The following is a 17,542-nucleotide window of genomic DNA, read 5'->3' as shown; positions in this document are numbered from 1 at the left end:
TAATCATTCGTAAATACGCGTGTGTTCGTTTTTCGTTGAATTTCATAAATCATATAAGCTTGTTAGGGGGATAATTCAAGAAATGATTGATTTTGTTCAAATTTGGTATTAAAGGTGTCGTGACGAGATTCACCGACACCGGTTGAATTTAGTGACCTTGAGATAATTTGTAAGGTCACAGCAAAATCTGAGGGTTTTGCTAATATAAAGATTGTTAGGGCGATAACTCAGGAAAGAAATAATATATTCTGCTTAAAAGTAGTACCAAAATGTGTTGGGAGTATCGTCTAACGCCAATCGAATTCAATGATTTTCGAAAAATTTTCAAGGTCACAGCGAGTATTCTTGCGATATCCCCAAACTGATGGAGGGAATTTGCTCGCATTTTGTATCAAGGCATCCGATGACAGTTTCGGTAACGTTAAGATAATTTGCAGGGTTACACAGAGGATTATTGCGAAATTTAGATATCGACATGTGACGTGGGTAATAGTTGTTTTTGTGACAAAAACCTTTTCATTACGGATTTTCAAAATGTTGATTCTATAATTTCATGTGAAATTCATCAGCTGTGAAATTATCCGTGGCACGTCTTAAAACTACAAGAGATTATTTGTGTTAGTTGTTTTCATTATGGAGTTATTTTCACTGTTGACGCAAGCACATATTTTACTAGCAATAGCTTTCCATATTTTAATGTTAATTCTATTTCATTTTGAAGTTCTTCATGGCATATCCAAAAATAACAGGATATTGTCTGTTTACGCTTTTAAAAGTATGTTTATTCTTCTTCATTTTGGAATTATTTTCAATGTTGACGCAAAGACATATTTGAAGTTAATTTGATGTTTTGATCATTTGTGATTTATTATGATTTATGTTTCGATCATACATTTATATATTGCCTTGTCACAGTTTAACCTGGTTCGTATTATTTTCTTCATCGTATTACTATATATTACTGTAATTTTTATGAGAGGAAATTTGATGTTAAATTTGCTAAGGATATCATGAATCGCTGGCGCCTGCTTATTCCTTGCCACATAGCAGTCAATCTGTCTACTCATTTGTTGTATTTCATTGATGCAATTTAAATAAAGGTAAAAATGCTATTGAATTGTATCAATTTGTTTCAAGGAATCAATCATATGTGCTCGTTATTATCAAAGTAAAGTCAAATTTGTTGATATTTAATTGTTAAGGGTATGCTAAGGAAAACATTAGGTTCACAGCCAAAAAATACAATTAAGAAATCAACGGGTGACATTAACCTCAAAGAATGATGATAACAATACTTATAACCAACAAGGGGTCATTTGTTTTCATACGAAATGCACCGAGTAAAATATCACTTTGTCGTGGTGAAATGACATCATGAACAATGTTATGACGTCACATTGCTTCTAAGAAGCCGCCTTCTAAATACAATGATGACGGGGAGCCTGCCTTTGTTGGAAAGCAGATTTTTGCGTAATTTCCTCTATTGACGACTTCGGTAATAAATGGAAAATTATTATATTCGTGACCATATCCTAGTATGTTAAAGACCTTAATGTCGGCATATCCCTTGATATAGGCAGTTGTGTCGACAAGAGCTATCATATTTATCTTCTATAAAGTCGGCTATATTCCAACCATGAGAAATGTCAAATAATGTCTTTTAAAAGTCACCAACGTCCCAATAGTATCCATAGATTTTAGAATCTGTAATAAAAATCAACAACCTCACTATATGTGTGATAAATTACAACCAAATTAAAAGATTTTCAGGCTTGAAGGACGAAGCTCATTACAAAATCCATCGCCAGCTTTTTTTAGGGGCAGAAAAAAGGTTAGAAAATGATAGATAAATACATGACAGGTTTTATTGTTGTGTTAGACAAACCCGTTAGACCTAGCTCCTCTACATATATTTGAGATTTACCCTTTAGAAACACCACCACCCCCTCTATGTCTTTAAGTGTGTATATAACCGTTAGAACACCCCCCCACCACCACAAGACCACCCATCCCCCCATCCCCCCACCACCCCATCCCACCCCCACCACATGTATTTAAGTTTGTTTGTTTCTTTGTTTGTTTAAACATACATGTATTTTATTCAGTATTGAAAAGGATTGGGCACAAGTTATTCATCTTATTAAAGCCCGCTTCCGACAATTACATGGGAAAATACATGTTATGGACAATGAACAGAGGAAAGACATATTACACATTAATTGATACGCTAACTGAGTACAATGAATTTATGGACTTGACTAAAAATATTTTCATTTATAGTTTGTGGCAGCCTAGGTTGCCGTACAGAATGGTGTTTATATCTAAGCTAACTTTTAGGATGTCAAAGCCTTGTATCAAATCAAACCGGCAGCTAACATAATTTGGACATTTTAGAAAGAAATGCTTCGTATCTTCCACAAGAGCACCACAATGGCAAGCTTTACTTTCAAATAAATTGACACGAAAAATATGGCCATTTAAGGAACTACAGGAATGTCTTAACTTAGTGGGTAGAATTTTCATCTTCCTTTCACCAAATAGGAAATCTTAAGGAATTGTTTCATTTTTTCAGATACTAGTAATTTCAATTTAGATGATGGACATGAATTGGTATATTTTATTGTGGAGGAGAGAATATTCCATAAACAAGCACAATCATGTATAAATGACTTTTGAAGAACTGTTTTTCGAAACTTTGTAATAGCCAATTTAGACATGTTACGCAAATTGTATTGAGAAATAGTTAAAGTAAATTAGATGGTGGATGTAAGTCTGTAAGATAATCAGGCGCTTGCATGTTAACAATTTTGTAATAGGTTCACAGTTTCTTATGTGTACGTCTAACTTATAAAGGTAACCAACTAGTTTTACTACACAAACTAGCTCTTGAAGCGAATTTTGGCAGACCGGTTACAATTTTTGCTGCTTCAAGCTGAACCACAGTTCAGTTTATCACAAATATCTGCGGGACAATAATTTATTATCCCAGACCTCTGAGGCATATTCTAAGATTGGTCTAGCGTACATACATGCTTGATAGAATATTTCTTGGTAGGACGTACTTCAAAGACCGTAATGATTAGAGAGGCCTTTTCTATTACAGCAGTTGCATGATGAGACCACTTTGTATTGTCCGATAAGATAACACTAAGATGTTTATGTTGATGTACACACTCCAAATGTTCATTATTGAAGATCAAGTTAGGGACTTCAGGCCAATGTCCATGGTTGAAAAGCAGAAATTTAGTCTTATTAGAGTTTAACTTAACTAACTACTTTTCTGCCCATTTATGCAACTGGACTAAATCATAGTTGAGAGTAGCTTTTCCCGCAACACAGATTGATGCGTCATCGGCAAATATTCTTGTGATATTTTATAAATTTCCAGGTAAATCATTGATATATACAAATATCCCAAATGGGCCAAGCACAGATCCTTGAGGAACCCCTGCAGTAACATTTAGTTTTTTTATAATGTTTCAATAACAGAGACATACTGTCGTCTATCAGATAGATAGTTAGTTAACCCACTAAGTACGTTTCCAAGAACACCATAATTTTCTAATTCCTGCAATGAACCTTTATGCCAAGCCCTGTCAAAAGCTTTTGAAGTGTCACAAATACCACACAGTAAAGGTGGCGATTATCTAGGACTGAGCATATATTATGATACATTTCTATGAGTTGAGATGTATACACATGCAATGTAATATACAACTTCGCAGATTCTGATACCTTTTGGTATGGACTTTCAGATAAAAATCATCAAAAATGCAAATTCAACTTATAAAGTGGAAAAATAACGCGATGAAAAAAAACCCCGCGAAATCGGAGTTCAAACGATTCACTAAATTCACCCCAGTTTCGGGTGAAAAGTGGTTTCAACAGCTCAGGGAGAAAACATTTAATATCCTCCAGGCATATTACAAAAATGCAGAAAGTGAAGGTGACGAGGAAACACAAAAGAAGGCCATAATTGAGACTGCTGCAAGATTGATCAAGAGTGACATTAAAACAGATCTACCAACTTTTACTGATTGCTATCCAAAGTCGGAAGAACTTGGACTTGATTCTGCATTGTCATTCCTTCCAGATACACTACAGAACATGCTCAACTGTCTGTGTGTTGGTAATACAAATCAAGAAAAGTTTCTGCAATTGGCGAAGCCATAATACAGGCAGTCAGACCAAGGGCTGTTATTGCACCACTCCAGTTTGGCCTCGGGGTACAAGTTCATCACCTTCATCGCTCCTTGTGGAAACAGTGTCTTGCATGGGGTACAGTTCATCATACAGGGAAGTATTACGCTTTGAAAAAAATGCTGCAAGTTGTGTCACACCCGACTTGCTGCTTGAAGAGCAGGATGTGCCAGACATGTCAGTATTGTTTGCCTGTGACAATGTTGATCACAACACCATTACCATTGATGGGAAAGGTACCTATCATGGGATGGGCATGATAGCTGCAATGACTCCAGTGGCCGTATGCATATGTCGGGCGTAAATTCTAGTCCGAGCGTAAGTATATTGTGCGCCTGGGCGTAACGTTAAACCGGTATGCATATCTTAGACGTAACGAAAGTTACGCCAGGCGTAGCGCTCTATATTTACGCCACCTACCCAGCAGGCGTAAGCCAGACGTAGCCCTGTAATGGCGGAAGTCGTATACCGATATCGCAGACGACAGTTCTAAAGAAACCGTATATTTAGAGAACGGTCAAACCTTTTAGAAATATACAACGACCTTGATCTGTACGGAAGATTTAGATTAAGGAGGATTGACATTTTCAAGATAGTGGATAGGCTACAATCAGAGGTGATATTGATTATGGCTCGTACCGCAATTCGTACCCTTACCCTGGAAATGCAGGAACTTGTAATCTTACGGTTTTGTTTCAAAATGTTGTTGGGGATATGGTTAGTGGAACAACGTCTTGTATACGCCGATAAGTTACATTATTTAAAAGTTTGGAGCTGAGAAGATCCTTTTCATCTCCGTACATCTCCAAAAGATATATTATTTCTCCATCGGTAAAGTTGTTTTTTTTCGGTTTTCTTTGGCTTTCCATGATTGCAGCTGAAACGGATGTGCGTTTTCCCGTTGGTTTAAAAACATTCGAAAATCTAAAAATAGCACACTGCGCCTCGACGTAAATCCGTTAAGTCAGGCGTAGTAACGCCTAGGCTTAGACGACGTTGTGCATGACGTGTAAGAGCAGGGCGCTGCAAAACCCGACTACTACTTACTACTTTTAAATTAACATGTGTGATAATCTAGTTGTGCTACTGTCCTTTGAAGACAGGTAAGTATATTCTCTAAATGTGTTATTTTAAAAGTAGTTTCTTTTATAAATGTACAACTTGGCTGACTGCCGACTTTAAATTGTAATTCACTCCTAGTTAATCACATTATCCTAACATATAAAAATGTATGCAAGTTTATGTAATCGTAAACGTAAGACATTAGAGACATAAATGTTTGTGTCGCTTGGTAATGTTTGTGTCGCTTTTCTTGTTGTTCATGAGGCTGAACCGTAATGGATCTCCACAATAGTTCCGGTAAGAATTCAGTCTATTTATCTCGTCTTTTATGACGTCTGAAGACGGCTTTGTGGAACAGACCAATGTTCAATTTGGTTGACCTTCATGATGCAATCACTGGCTAGGTTAACATGAAAGGTTTCGTAAACATACCTACACAATGCCTTTCTCATATTAAACGACTATCAACATTTTGTTGTTTATCATGTTGAGCTACTAAACATCAGACGTACAATTTGTGTAATGTTTGTGTCGCTTTTCTCGTGGCTCATGAGGCTGAACCGTAATGGATAGTTCTGCTTAGAAATGCAGTCTATTTATCTGTAATGTTCAACAGTTAAAAAGCCCCACCAGTTGGACACGCAACAAACTCCGTCCTTGGCCCTAAGTAATAACAGGGCCTATCGTGTAGAATCTCTCAGCATCAGTAAAATTGTCAGCCACAAAATGAGTATGACACCTTCCACCCTCCAGACAACCTTGTCGTCTTGGAACTAGCCAAAGAATGTCCAGGTTACTGACAACAAACCAAGTTTACCCCCACTGCTTGCCTGACACAGTCCACGTCTAAGATATGAGGACGTGAGTGACAAGCATCCAGATTGAGATTAACAGTATAAACTGCATGATAATGGTGCAAACTGTAAATTTACTGTACATAAACAAAGGGGCAGGGTTCAAAGCATGAGTTTGAACATGAAACTTGGAAAGTTATAAACTTTTAATATACATAGTGTAGCTGAAGTTTTACTATATTACTGTCAATGCGATCAGATATATATTTCCTTTAGATGCACATTTTTAGAAATATGTAGCTGATATAATAATAAGCGTAGTTAAGTCATCAGAGGAAACAGCAAAGAGTGACAATGGCGAGCGACTTCATGCAACAACCTATTACGTGTATAATAGTCTATATATTTATTCATAGGACATACCTTTTTTGTCGTCGCGATATGGCTGAAATATTGCCAATGTGACGTAAAATTTTTAACTCACTCACTTGCACATTTGGTTTCCTGGCGTTTGTGATGCATTTATTGCAGCTTTTACGTTTTTTGGGGAATACCAAGATAAAAAGTCAAAATGGGGATCAAGTGGAACAATTTTAAGGATAGACAACTTCTTTGTTGCAGTAGTAATTGCGACGTTTCGGTGTAGATCATAACACCGTTATCAAGCAAATGATACACAACATTTGCACAAGGAGAAATATATACATGGCGGGTATTGGGTTTATACAATAGAAGAGGTTAATGTACGATGTGTGACATGAGACTTGTAAAAGAAATGATTGAAGCCAGTAGACAAAGGGTGGGTTATTCTTGATTAGGCTTGATTAGTTGGTCGTAAGCCGTGGGGATGTAATAATCTTGATCTCTGTTGATTGCCGGGTTGAGTCGTTTGATGTTGATTGCCTCTAAGAGTTTTCTTATCTTGTAATCTGACCGGTTGGCTTCTAGGATGCTGATGTTGTTCCAAAGTATGGTTTGGTTCGGGTGGGCTTGGGTGTGGTCGGAAATGGCTGATTTGGAGTCTTTTTGCTTTACAGATGTCTGATGTTCCTTGATTCGCAGGTTTAGGGGGCGGCACGTTTCTCCTATGTACGAGTCACATTCGCATTGAGTGTGGTAGACAACGCCTGAAGGGTCTTCTTTGTTTCTTGTAGGTGGTTTACCGTTGGCTTGTAGGATATGCTGAATTGATGTGCCTCTCTGGAACACAACATCGATGTTGGCTTGCTTCTTAAGTAGTCCCCGGACGTATTGGCTGATTGTATCAACGTATGGTATACTGACGATGAACGGGGCTGATTGTTGACGTGGTGGTTTGTCTTTTGGGTTGACTGTGGTGTTGATGGTTCTGTTGACTAGGTTAGCTGGATACTCGTTAAGGTTTATGAAGACATGGCGAAGGTGTTCTAACTCGGCTTCAAGAACTTGGGTTGTGGAGCTGATGTTCTTTGCTCTTCTGGCTAGGGTGACGATTTTACCTCTCTTGATCGTGAGGCTGGAACATAGCAAAACAAATTTGATTGAGGTTGACAGATAATATGTAGAAAAATATAACATAAAAACAGCTGCATTTGTATCATATTCTGAGGCCGACTACTTTTTGAACGCCCCTCGTAGATATACCCGTTAGAACACCACACCACCCCCAACTCTACATGCATTAGTGTAATAGATATACCCGTTAGAATCCCCCTCTGAATATGTTTAGATATCTAAACCTCAACAGATATTTGCCAGAAAAACATTATACAGAGGACAGTTGGAGATTTTATATCGATTATGTATCAGGACGAATGTCATGTTTCGTCATTTAGCTAAGAGCACCCTTGATACTATGGTTATTCTATTTTCCATAAGTACTTATCAACCTGAAGGTCGCCCAATTCAGCTGGTGTCCGCACATCCTGCCAACGCACCTGGGTACTACTTTTAAGCAAAATTTGTCCATTCTTTCTTGAGTTCTCAAGGTCACTAAATTCAACTGGTGTTGGTGAATCTCGCCACGACACCTTGATTCCAAATTCGTATAAAATCCATGATTTCTTTCTTGAGTTATCGCCCTAACAAGCTTATATGATTTATGAAATTCAACGAAAAACGAACACACGCGTATTTACGAATGATTAAAACTGTTATTACAATTTACGTAAATATTTACTACATTTTACCGCAACTAAAATTATTACAATTTACGTCAATCTTTATTACTATATACGTATTTATTACAATTTACGTAGGGGTTGTTACAATTTGCTGCAAGTATTACAATTTACGTTTTATAAAAATTTACGTCGTAACAGAGCTGTTCATTACATGAAATTGAAAACATTGGGTGTGCAATGATTTTATGAGATATCGCGTTTGTTGTGGTGAAGTTGGAAATAGGTGGTCGAAAATGTTGTGGTGTGACCAATGTAGGCTGAAAATAAGGTCAAGGTCACGAAAATCAAAGCGTCGAGTGACCTGTGTAATCACGCCAATGTGGTGCTGTAACACCAAATTTGAAGACATTGGGTACAACAGTTCAGTTCTATGAGATATCGCGTTAACAAGAATCGGGACGTACGGACGGACGGACGGACTCTGCTGAATACATAGTCCCCGTTCCGCGCTGGGGAACCGGCTTCTAGTAAAACTTAATGAAACTAGAAGAAACATTTCCTGGATTGAGCTGTGCCTTCAAATAAAATATGATCGTCAGGGAACCCCATGTCAAGAAGGCAAAAGGCAATTTGGAAGAAATTAAAATTACAATACAAGACAACGAAAGAAAAGATGCTTCTCCAAATTGTCGATTCCTTAAGGCAAAATTAAAGGTTTGAACAGAGAGAAAGAAAACATGGGAAAAGAGGATCAAATTTATCAAACAAAATAAACTTTCTAGAAATAATGAAAAACTTCTACAGGCAACTGAAAACAACGGGTGATGATGAGCATGAAAGGCGGCCTCCCATGGATGCCAGTGAAAGGTTCTGGAAACAGTTATGGTCTATGCCGAGCGATTAAAAGTTGCCAAAAGTCGCCTGCTTCCTCTCGCCCGCCAACGAAACCACAGACAGGTTACGTAACTCTGTCGCCAGAGCACTGCAGTGACGTCATATGAGGAACGATTTTCAGTTAGTTGTATAGAAAATGTAGCACGCTCATCATTTTGATGATTTCTCGACATCAACGACGACATGCCGAATCGTTGCTTTGTCGTCAATTGCTCCTAGGGGTCGGGCGATGGTGTCCCTATGCACAGATTTCCACAGGACCCCGCAGTTCGTGCTAAATGGGTTATGTTTGTGAGTGCGAAGCGAGCGTTGTGGAAGCCTGAAACGATATCTTACTTGTGTTCAGATCGCTTCACGGAAGTTAAAGAATCAAAACTACTTACTAGTTGTAGTAAAATATGCATATGATTGATGACCATAAAGATTTTCTATGACACAACTTGTAACATAACGATTTCTTCCTCGGAAGTGAGGTTGTGGTCGAAGTAACAATAATATTGTAAGTAGTATTATAGATGACACCCACCTCGCTGCCACGAGAGAAATTGTTATGTTATAGAGGCAGGAAATGTCATGCAAAATCCTATTGGCTATCAATAAAATACATATTTTATTACCAGTAGAAAGTAGTTTTGATTTTGTAACTCGGTGGAAACAAACCTAAATACCATTTATCCTCAGACTGGCGGATGTTCCCGACAGGGCGCCGCCATTTTAAAAATAAAAATCTGTTAGAATTAATGAGATTATAGTTTGTTTTCATCAAGTTAGAAAATCAAGACTACTTTCTACTCGTAGTTAAATATGTATTGGAATCATAACCAAACGGATTTTGCATGACACAACTTATAACATAACGATTTCTTCCACGGAAGCGAGGTGGGGTCGAAGTCACAATACTGCGCGATAAATTTCTTGCTACATTCCCATGGTTAATGTCCACTCACCAGTATGTAGATACTAGTCAATGTGCGTCTTTATATTTGGTCTTATAATCCTAATTAGTTTATTATCATACTTGTATGCATTTTGAAACTAAATAAAAAGCAGACGATCTGCTGATACTTATAGTGAATTTATAACAGAACTGTAATATCTAGACATTTTATAGTTTGCCAATGTGAATCATAATTCGCACACACACCCTAGTGCATGTTGTCTGTCTCATTACACTTCACGGTGAAAACAATGATTCTGTTGAATGCTACGACAAATGAATAAAACAAAATGCAAATATTAAAATTAAAACAGATTAAAGTTATAGGAACAATATCAGGCCATTACCTTGTTCGAGGAATGTATCCATCAATATCCACAAACTGTTCCAAATGATGTGTCTTTTAACAGTTTAATATACGAAAAAGTGATAAATCTTTTCAGGTATTGGTGTATAGTCTCATTGGTCACCCAAGATAGCACACCTGGCAACTAATTGCATAATGTCCGCCTTTCTTTAAAACAGTAATTTAGTTAGCCAATAATGGGCAATCAATCAATGTATTGCCGGTTAATCCTTTGAAAGAAGGACGTTGTTTTTACGCAGACACCGACACGACAGAGTGTATTCAGTATAGATTAGTAAATCTACATACATAAACACTACCTTTGACAATTCCGCTGTGTAAGATAAAAGTAATTTAATCAATCAGCGTGTTATCGGTTAACTTTGATCGATGTTTATAATGTTGAATATTTACTCCAGACACAAGAAATGCCAAATGGGAACCTTTGTCGGGTAATTTAAGTGTGTTACCACTAATTATACCTGTTATAAATTCATTAACTGACCATCAAGTGAATGATGACAAATAACATGTGTAGGTTTATACCACCTAACACGGGTTACAACAAGGGAGTATTAATTGCTGTATTGCATGTGAAAACTTATGGGCCGACACTGTTTTGAGAATACAAACAGATTTTACATGACATGATTAAATATCGAGGTAAAAACACAGAAATGGGATCAATTTGGATCAGTCATTATACAAATAGGGCCTAACGACACCAATCGATTTTGACAGAATCGTCTATGAAAACAAGTTGTAACTCGGAAACTAGGCAAAGCAGGAGACAAAATTAAATGACAGTAGATTGTGAGAACATATAGCTTTCATTTTCCACAACAATTGTCACGATTTCAGGTTTATACAAGCCTGTAAACAAGATAATTTAACCCCTAAAATGTAGATGAATTCTGCACAGGCCCTCCAAGCTATTCCTCATATGACGTCACAGAGTCGCGCCGCTCTGATTGGTTGAAATATCGTTCGCGGGTGAGAATTGAGCACTGTTGTCAAAAAAGGTCGATTTAAGTCAATTAAAGGTCGAAATGAGTAGTTTTAATGACGGGGTTTCATTTATAACGATGCGAGTTAGTGATTTATGTATTTTTACCCCCCTAGGGTTTATGTGACCTTTAAGCAAAATTTGTCCATTCTTTCTTGAGTTCTCAAGGTCACTAAATTCAACTGGTGTTGGTGAATCTCGCCACGACACCTTGATTCCAAATTCGTATAAAATCCATGATTTCTTTCTTGAGTTATCGCCCTAACAAGCTTATATGATTTATGAAATTCAACGAAAAACGAACACACGCGTATTTACGAATGATTAAAACTGTTATTACAATTTACGTAAATATTTACTACATTTTACCGCAACTAAAATTATTACAATTTACGTCAATCTTTATTACTATATACGTATTTATTACAATTTACGTAAGGGTTGTTACAATTTGCTGCAAGTATTACAATTTACGTTTTATTAAAATTTACGTCATAACAGAGCCATTTCTCTACATCTCTCTGCGGACTGTTCATTACATGAAATTGAAAACATTGGGTGCAATGTTTTATGAGATATCGCGTTTAAATAAGTTGGAAATGTGGTCAAAGTGTTGTGGTGACCTTGAAAATAAGGTCAAGGTCACGAAAATCGACTGGTGTCTGTGTAATCCCCAATGTAGGCTGACACCAAATTTGAAGACATTGGGTACAACAGTTCATGAGATATCGCGTTAACAAGAATCGGGACGTACGGACGGACGGACGGACTCTGCTGAATACATAGGTCCCCGTTCCGCGCTGGGGAACCAGCTTCTAGTAAAACTTAATGAAACTAGAAGAAACATTTCCTGGATTGAGCTGTGCCTTAAAATAAAATATGATCGTCAGGGAACCCCATGTCAAGAAGGCAAAAGGCAATTTGGAAGAAATTAAAATTACAATACAAGACAACGAAAGAAAAGATACTTCTCCAAATTGTCGATTCCCTTAAGGCAAAATTAAAGGTTTGAACAGAGAGAAAGAAAACATGGGAAAAGAGGATCAAATTTATCAAACAAAATAAACTTTCTAGAAATAATGAAAAGCACTTCTACAGGCAACTGAAAACAACGGGTGATGATGAGCATGAAAGGCGGCCTCCCATGGATGCCAGTGAAAGGTTCTGGAAACAGTTATGGTCTATACCCGATGACTGTAACCTTGAGGCACCGTGGGTCCGTGATTACAATCATGCAATGCATGAGAAAATAACAGGGTGATTTGTCTGTAATATCTCACCAGATTGCATGAAAAGTGTTATCAAAAAGTCCAAATCTAATACAGCTCCAGGGCCTGATGGCATTCAAAACCGGTATTGGAAACTGTTCCCCTGTGTCCAAACACCATTACTTCACTGTTTCAATTCTCTTGTAGACACAGGCGATGTTCCTCCGTGGTTCTGCAAAGGTCGCACAATACTCCTTCCCAAAAAAGGAGACTTGACTGATCCGCCCTATCACATGTTTGAATACTCAATATAAACTCTTCACAGGGTGTTTGACAAACCTCGTGTCATCCTACTGTTCTTCCAATGATATAATTTACAGTGAGCAGAAGGGAGCGAGAAAGGGATGTTGGGGGTGCAAGGATCAACTTCTTGTACAAAAAAATATTTTGGAAGAGGCTAAACATATCACCGCAACCTCTCCATGTGCTGGATTGACTACAAGAAAGTCCCTCATGAATGGGTTCTGAATTCTCTTCGTTGTATTTACCTCCCTGAACGACTACTTGGTTTACTCAAGTCTTTTAATGAGTTGCTGGTCGATTCAACTTGAGATGTACTCGCAAGGGCAGGTGCAGACTTCGGAATCTATTCCAATCAGAAGGGGAATATTTTAGAGGACCCCTTCAGTCCTTTGCTTTTTTGTTTGTCTTTAAATCCTTTGAGTTTTCTGCTCAACAGAGGGGGTGGGTTACCATCCTGGACCTCCTCAGCACAGATCCCCAACACCGCTTACTCATATCCTTTACATGGATGACATTGAGCTCCTTGCCAAAGGAAATACCAATTTGAAAGAGCAGGTTCTCCTTGTCGAGTCCTTTTCTAATGATACTGGCATGACATTTGGGCTCGACAATGTAATACTCTTCATCTGAAACGTGGCAAGGTACCTTATGATGGATTAGTCACGTTACATGGGGGGAGTTATTGAACATATTGTGGAAGATCAGGCCTACACCTATCTTCGACTGCAAGTTCGAGACAAGCTCCTGAATGCCCATATTCAAGAGACACTTCGGGCCGAGTACAAATTTCGCTTAAATAAAATCTCGAGCTCAGAGCTAAATGCTCGAAACTAGGTCAAAGCCACCAATACTTTTGCTGTGCCAGTTGATTGGTGAGATGAGGTGAGGTGAAATTGGGTTTAACGTCGTGCTTGAGAATATTTCGCTCATATGACGACGTGCATGCGTGTGTATGTGTATGTGCGGCTGCTTGTACTAGCCCAGACAGAAGCTGGTTTTATAGTGCTAGCCCACTGAGATACCAGTGAAGCATGAATATCCCACTCAGACACATTATACTGACTCCGAGCCGACCAGTACTTGTTGTACCCACCGAGCGCCAGGCAGGGACCAACAAGTACCATATTTTAACGTCTTTTGGTATGACGCGGCCGGGGATCGAACCCGCGACCTTCCGCTCTCCGGGCGGACGCTCTAACCACTACACCACGGAGGCGGTCGAATAGTTGATTGGACAAAACAAGACATCCACAGTCTTGGCCGCCTGACCAAAAGGATCATGTCTGATAACAGAGCCCACCACCTTCGTTCCTCTCTTATGCCTATCGTTTCTGGAGGTCAGGGTTTAATTAATGTGGAGGCTCTTCATGTTAGAATTCTTTTGTGTACTTTTGCACATATTTATTTATCGGATGATCCTGTGGTGATGCATGTCGAGACTCATGATGAAAGCAAGGAATTCCACCGCTATTTTAAGCGTGCCAACGTTGTTGGACAGAATCTGAAATTTGAGGTTGATTTTGTTGATGGCAATGTACAGCAATGGGAGTAAACCAGGTGAAGTCCTTCACCAGGTCTGCCCAGAGCCGGTCATTTGTGGAGAAGCTTTCTGAGAAGCCATTGCATCATGTGTACATGCAGTGTGTGGAACAGAATAGCAATCCAACCGACTCCTTCGTCTGCATGAAGTCGGCTGGTCTAAAATGTGAAACTGTGGGCTTCCTCTTTGCTGCTCAGGACCAGTCACTTCCCACTCGTAATCGCCTAAATGTGATTCTTAAAGAAAATATTTGCATGAAATGTCGATTGTGCAATGAATTTACAGAGACTGTCCAACACCTTGTTAGTGGATGCCCTTCCTTGGCACAAACAGCTTATCTTAAACGACATGATGGCATGGTTCGTTGCTTTTACAATCGCCTTCGCCATGCCTGTAGCTTTGACTCTGAGGTCCATCCATGGTACGACCCTGAACATGTCCAGGGCGTCATGGAAAATGATTCTTTTAAACTTCTTTGGTATAGGCCTATATACAGCCTAAGAATAATACCTGCCAACAAACCTGATCTTGTCCTTTTTGTTAAAGCTAATGAATTCATTTATATCATTGAATTTTCTGTCCCTTTTGACAGCAATATGATTGGCAAGATTCAGGAAAAGCATGCTAAGTATGCGGACCTCGCCTTTGAAATGTCTCGCTTGCATTCCAAGTAGACTGTCGCCAGACTTCCCATTGTTCTCGGTGCTCTTGGTTTGGTACCTCCTGATCTCTTGGCGCAGATCAGGAGAGTTCCCGGGTTCTCCACCGGGAGCACAGCCCTTCTGACACTCTGGGTAATGCAGAAGGCTGCAGTGTTGGGGAGTCTACATATTCTCCGGAAAGTTATTGGTGGGTTCGACTAGACAGCGTTTCCTGGGAGAAGTCCCATTCCCTGTCTGGGCTGCGTGTAGAGGGGGCAAGGGCCCTGAGCTGATGATGAGCCCTACCAGTCTGACTGTTCGAGGATCAGCCAAACCCTCTCTGCTGCATCTTAATCTGTAAAACATAATAAACCCACTTTGCTAACAATCTTATCTAGATAGCTGGAAAACAATAATGGCGTATCGTACTGGTTTTATAGGTCACAACCTTGAAGAGATACTGCCAAGTAACTATTACATGTAATCCACAATGAAACGGCTGGCTTCACCAGTTTGTGGCAATGAGAGTTTACCTTTACCAGTAGCCTAATGGATAAAGCGTCCGCTTGCCACGCTGAAAAACCGGGTTCGATTCCCACACGGGTACAATGTGTGAAGCCCATTTCTGGCGTCGCCCGCCGTGATATTGCTGGAATATTGTTAAAAGCGGCCTAAAACCATACTCACTCACACTTTACCTTCAGCCCTGGAGTCGGGTACTGGCCGTGCAATGACGCTGAGGACTGCTCAACCAAACCTGACAGCAGATACCCCGACTTAGCAAGCGGCTGCAAGACCTACTACACATGCCACAACGGCTTCTTCTACGGGCACAACTATTGTCCGCAAGGTAAGTGGAATAACACTGAAACGTCACGGCATAAAACACTATTCAGTTCGAAGTTGATTTCGTTGAGATAATATTTCTATCTGACTATATTGTTGTGGTTGACACTGTAAGTCTGTTAAAGGGGAAGTGTACACGATAAAACACCATAGGACATAACATTCATTGCACTGTGGCAAAACAAACTACATGTATGTCTAGTTGAGGTAGTAGGTTGGTTTTGTTAAAGCATAACACTGAAAACGATTCTGTCTGATTAATAAATATGAAATTCCTAAGCAAAGCGTCTCAAATAGAGCTGAAACATTAAATGACCAACATATCAAAAATACAGAATTAGCGCATCTCAACCGGAACTGCAACATTAGAAGCCTAGATCATTATACTTCACGTGCAAGTTGTCCCTCCCAACCAGAACTGAAACACCAAAAGACAAATCATTATACTCATGAATACATTATGCCTCCCAACCAGAACTGAACCACAAGAAGACTAAATCAGTATGATTCATGAAAAAGTTGTGCCTCTCAACCAGAACTGCAATATAAGAAGACTATATCATTGTACTTCACGTAGAGTTGTGCCCCCAACCAGAACTGAAACATGGAAAGACTGACTCTCAGCTGGAACTGAAACATTAGAAGACTAAATCATTACACTTCATGTAAAAGTTGTGCCTCGGAACAGAGCTGAAACATGGAAAGACTTACTCCAAAAAGGCGAGTGAGAGCTGAAATTGAAACATCAGAAGACTAAATAATTACACTTCATGTAAAACATGTGCATTCTAAACAGAACTGAAACATTAGAAGACTAAATCATTACACTTCATGTAAAAGTTGTGAATCAGAAACCAGAACTGAAACATGAAAAGACAAACTCTAAAATGGCGACACTCAGCTGAAATTGAAATATTTGAACACTTGTAACAAAGTCAACCCAGCGGACCATGTGGTCAGTGACAGCAGCGGTCAGGGACAGGGCGACAAACAAGTTGTTTACCCACCGCGGACCATGTGGTCAGTGACAGCAGCGGTCAGGGACAGGGCGACAAACAAGTTGTTTACCCACCGAGTGATTTACCACCGAGTGACCACAGGATGACCGGGGAAGCGCTCTGAAAGGGTTCTTGAGTATCCTCTTAAAACGCAGAACAAGCAGAAGACCCTCTTAAACCGCAGTGGCAACAGCGGTCAGACATAGGACGACAAACAAGTTGTTTACCCACCGAGTGATTTACCACCGAGTGATTTACCACCGAGTGGCCGGGGAAGGGCTCTTGAAAGGGTTCTCGAGTCTCCTCTTAAAACGCAGTACAAGCAGAAGACCCTCTTAAACCGCAGCGATAACAGCGGTCAGACATAGGACGACAAACAAGTTGTTTACCCACCGAGTGACCACAAGATAACCGGGGAGAAACGATGACTTACGCCTGACCCCTTGTTGACCGGTCAAGGGCACATGAAGCATATATAAACCCAGGACTCCGAACCTTAACAGACACAGTCTCAGCAGCAGTCGAGTGCACACCTCCGCCAGTTTGGATTGGGGAACATTCCTCCCAGTAGAGCAGACCTGGTCCTGACGTCACTCTGGGCTTATGGCGCGACAGACGTCTTCCTTGGAATATCATATCCATCTCCTTGTACTTCTGGTGTTGTC

The 17,542-nt window shown here is 39.5% G+C and overlaps 1 protein-coding gene across 1 annotated transcript in view; it reads left to right on the top strand.

Moving 5' to 3' along the window:
- Nucleotides 1-17,542, top strand: part of LOC124264311 (chondroitin proteoglycan 2-like) — a 34,039-nt gene that overhangs the window by 5,643 nt on the left and 10,854 nt on the right. Inside the window, exon 3 of the mRNA XM_046699059.1 lies at nt 15,738-15,883. Within this exon, the coding sequence (XP_046555015.1) occupies nt 15,738-15,883 (146 nt within the window). The remainder of the gene's footprint in view (nt 1-15,737; nt 15,884-17,542) is intronic.

Source organism: Haliotis rubra, unplaced genomic scaffold (assembly GCF_003918875.1).
Source record: "Haliotis rubra isolate DU_JTF1 unplaced genomic scaffold, ASM391887v1 Scf92, whole genome shotgun sequence".
NCBI classification, from domain to species: Eukaryota; Metazoa; Mollusca; class Gastropoda; order Lepetellida; family Haliotidae; genus Haliotis; species Haliotis rubra.
This window is presented reverse-complemented; position numbering and strand designations above follow the sequence as displayed.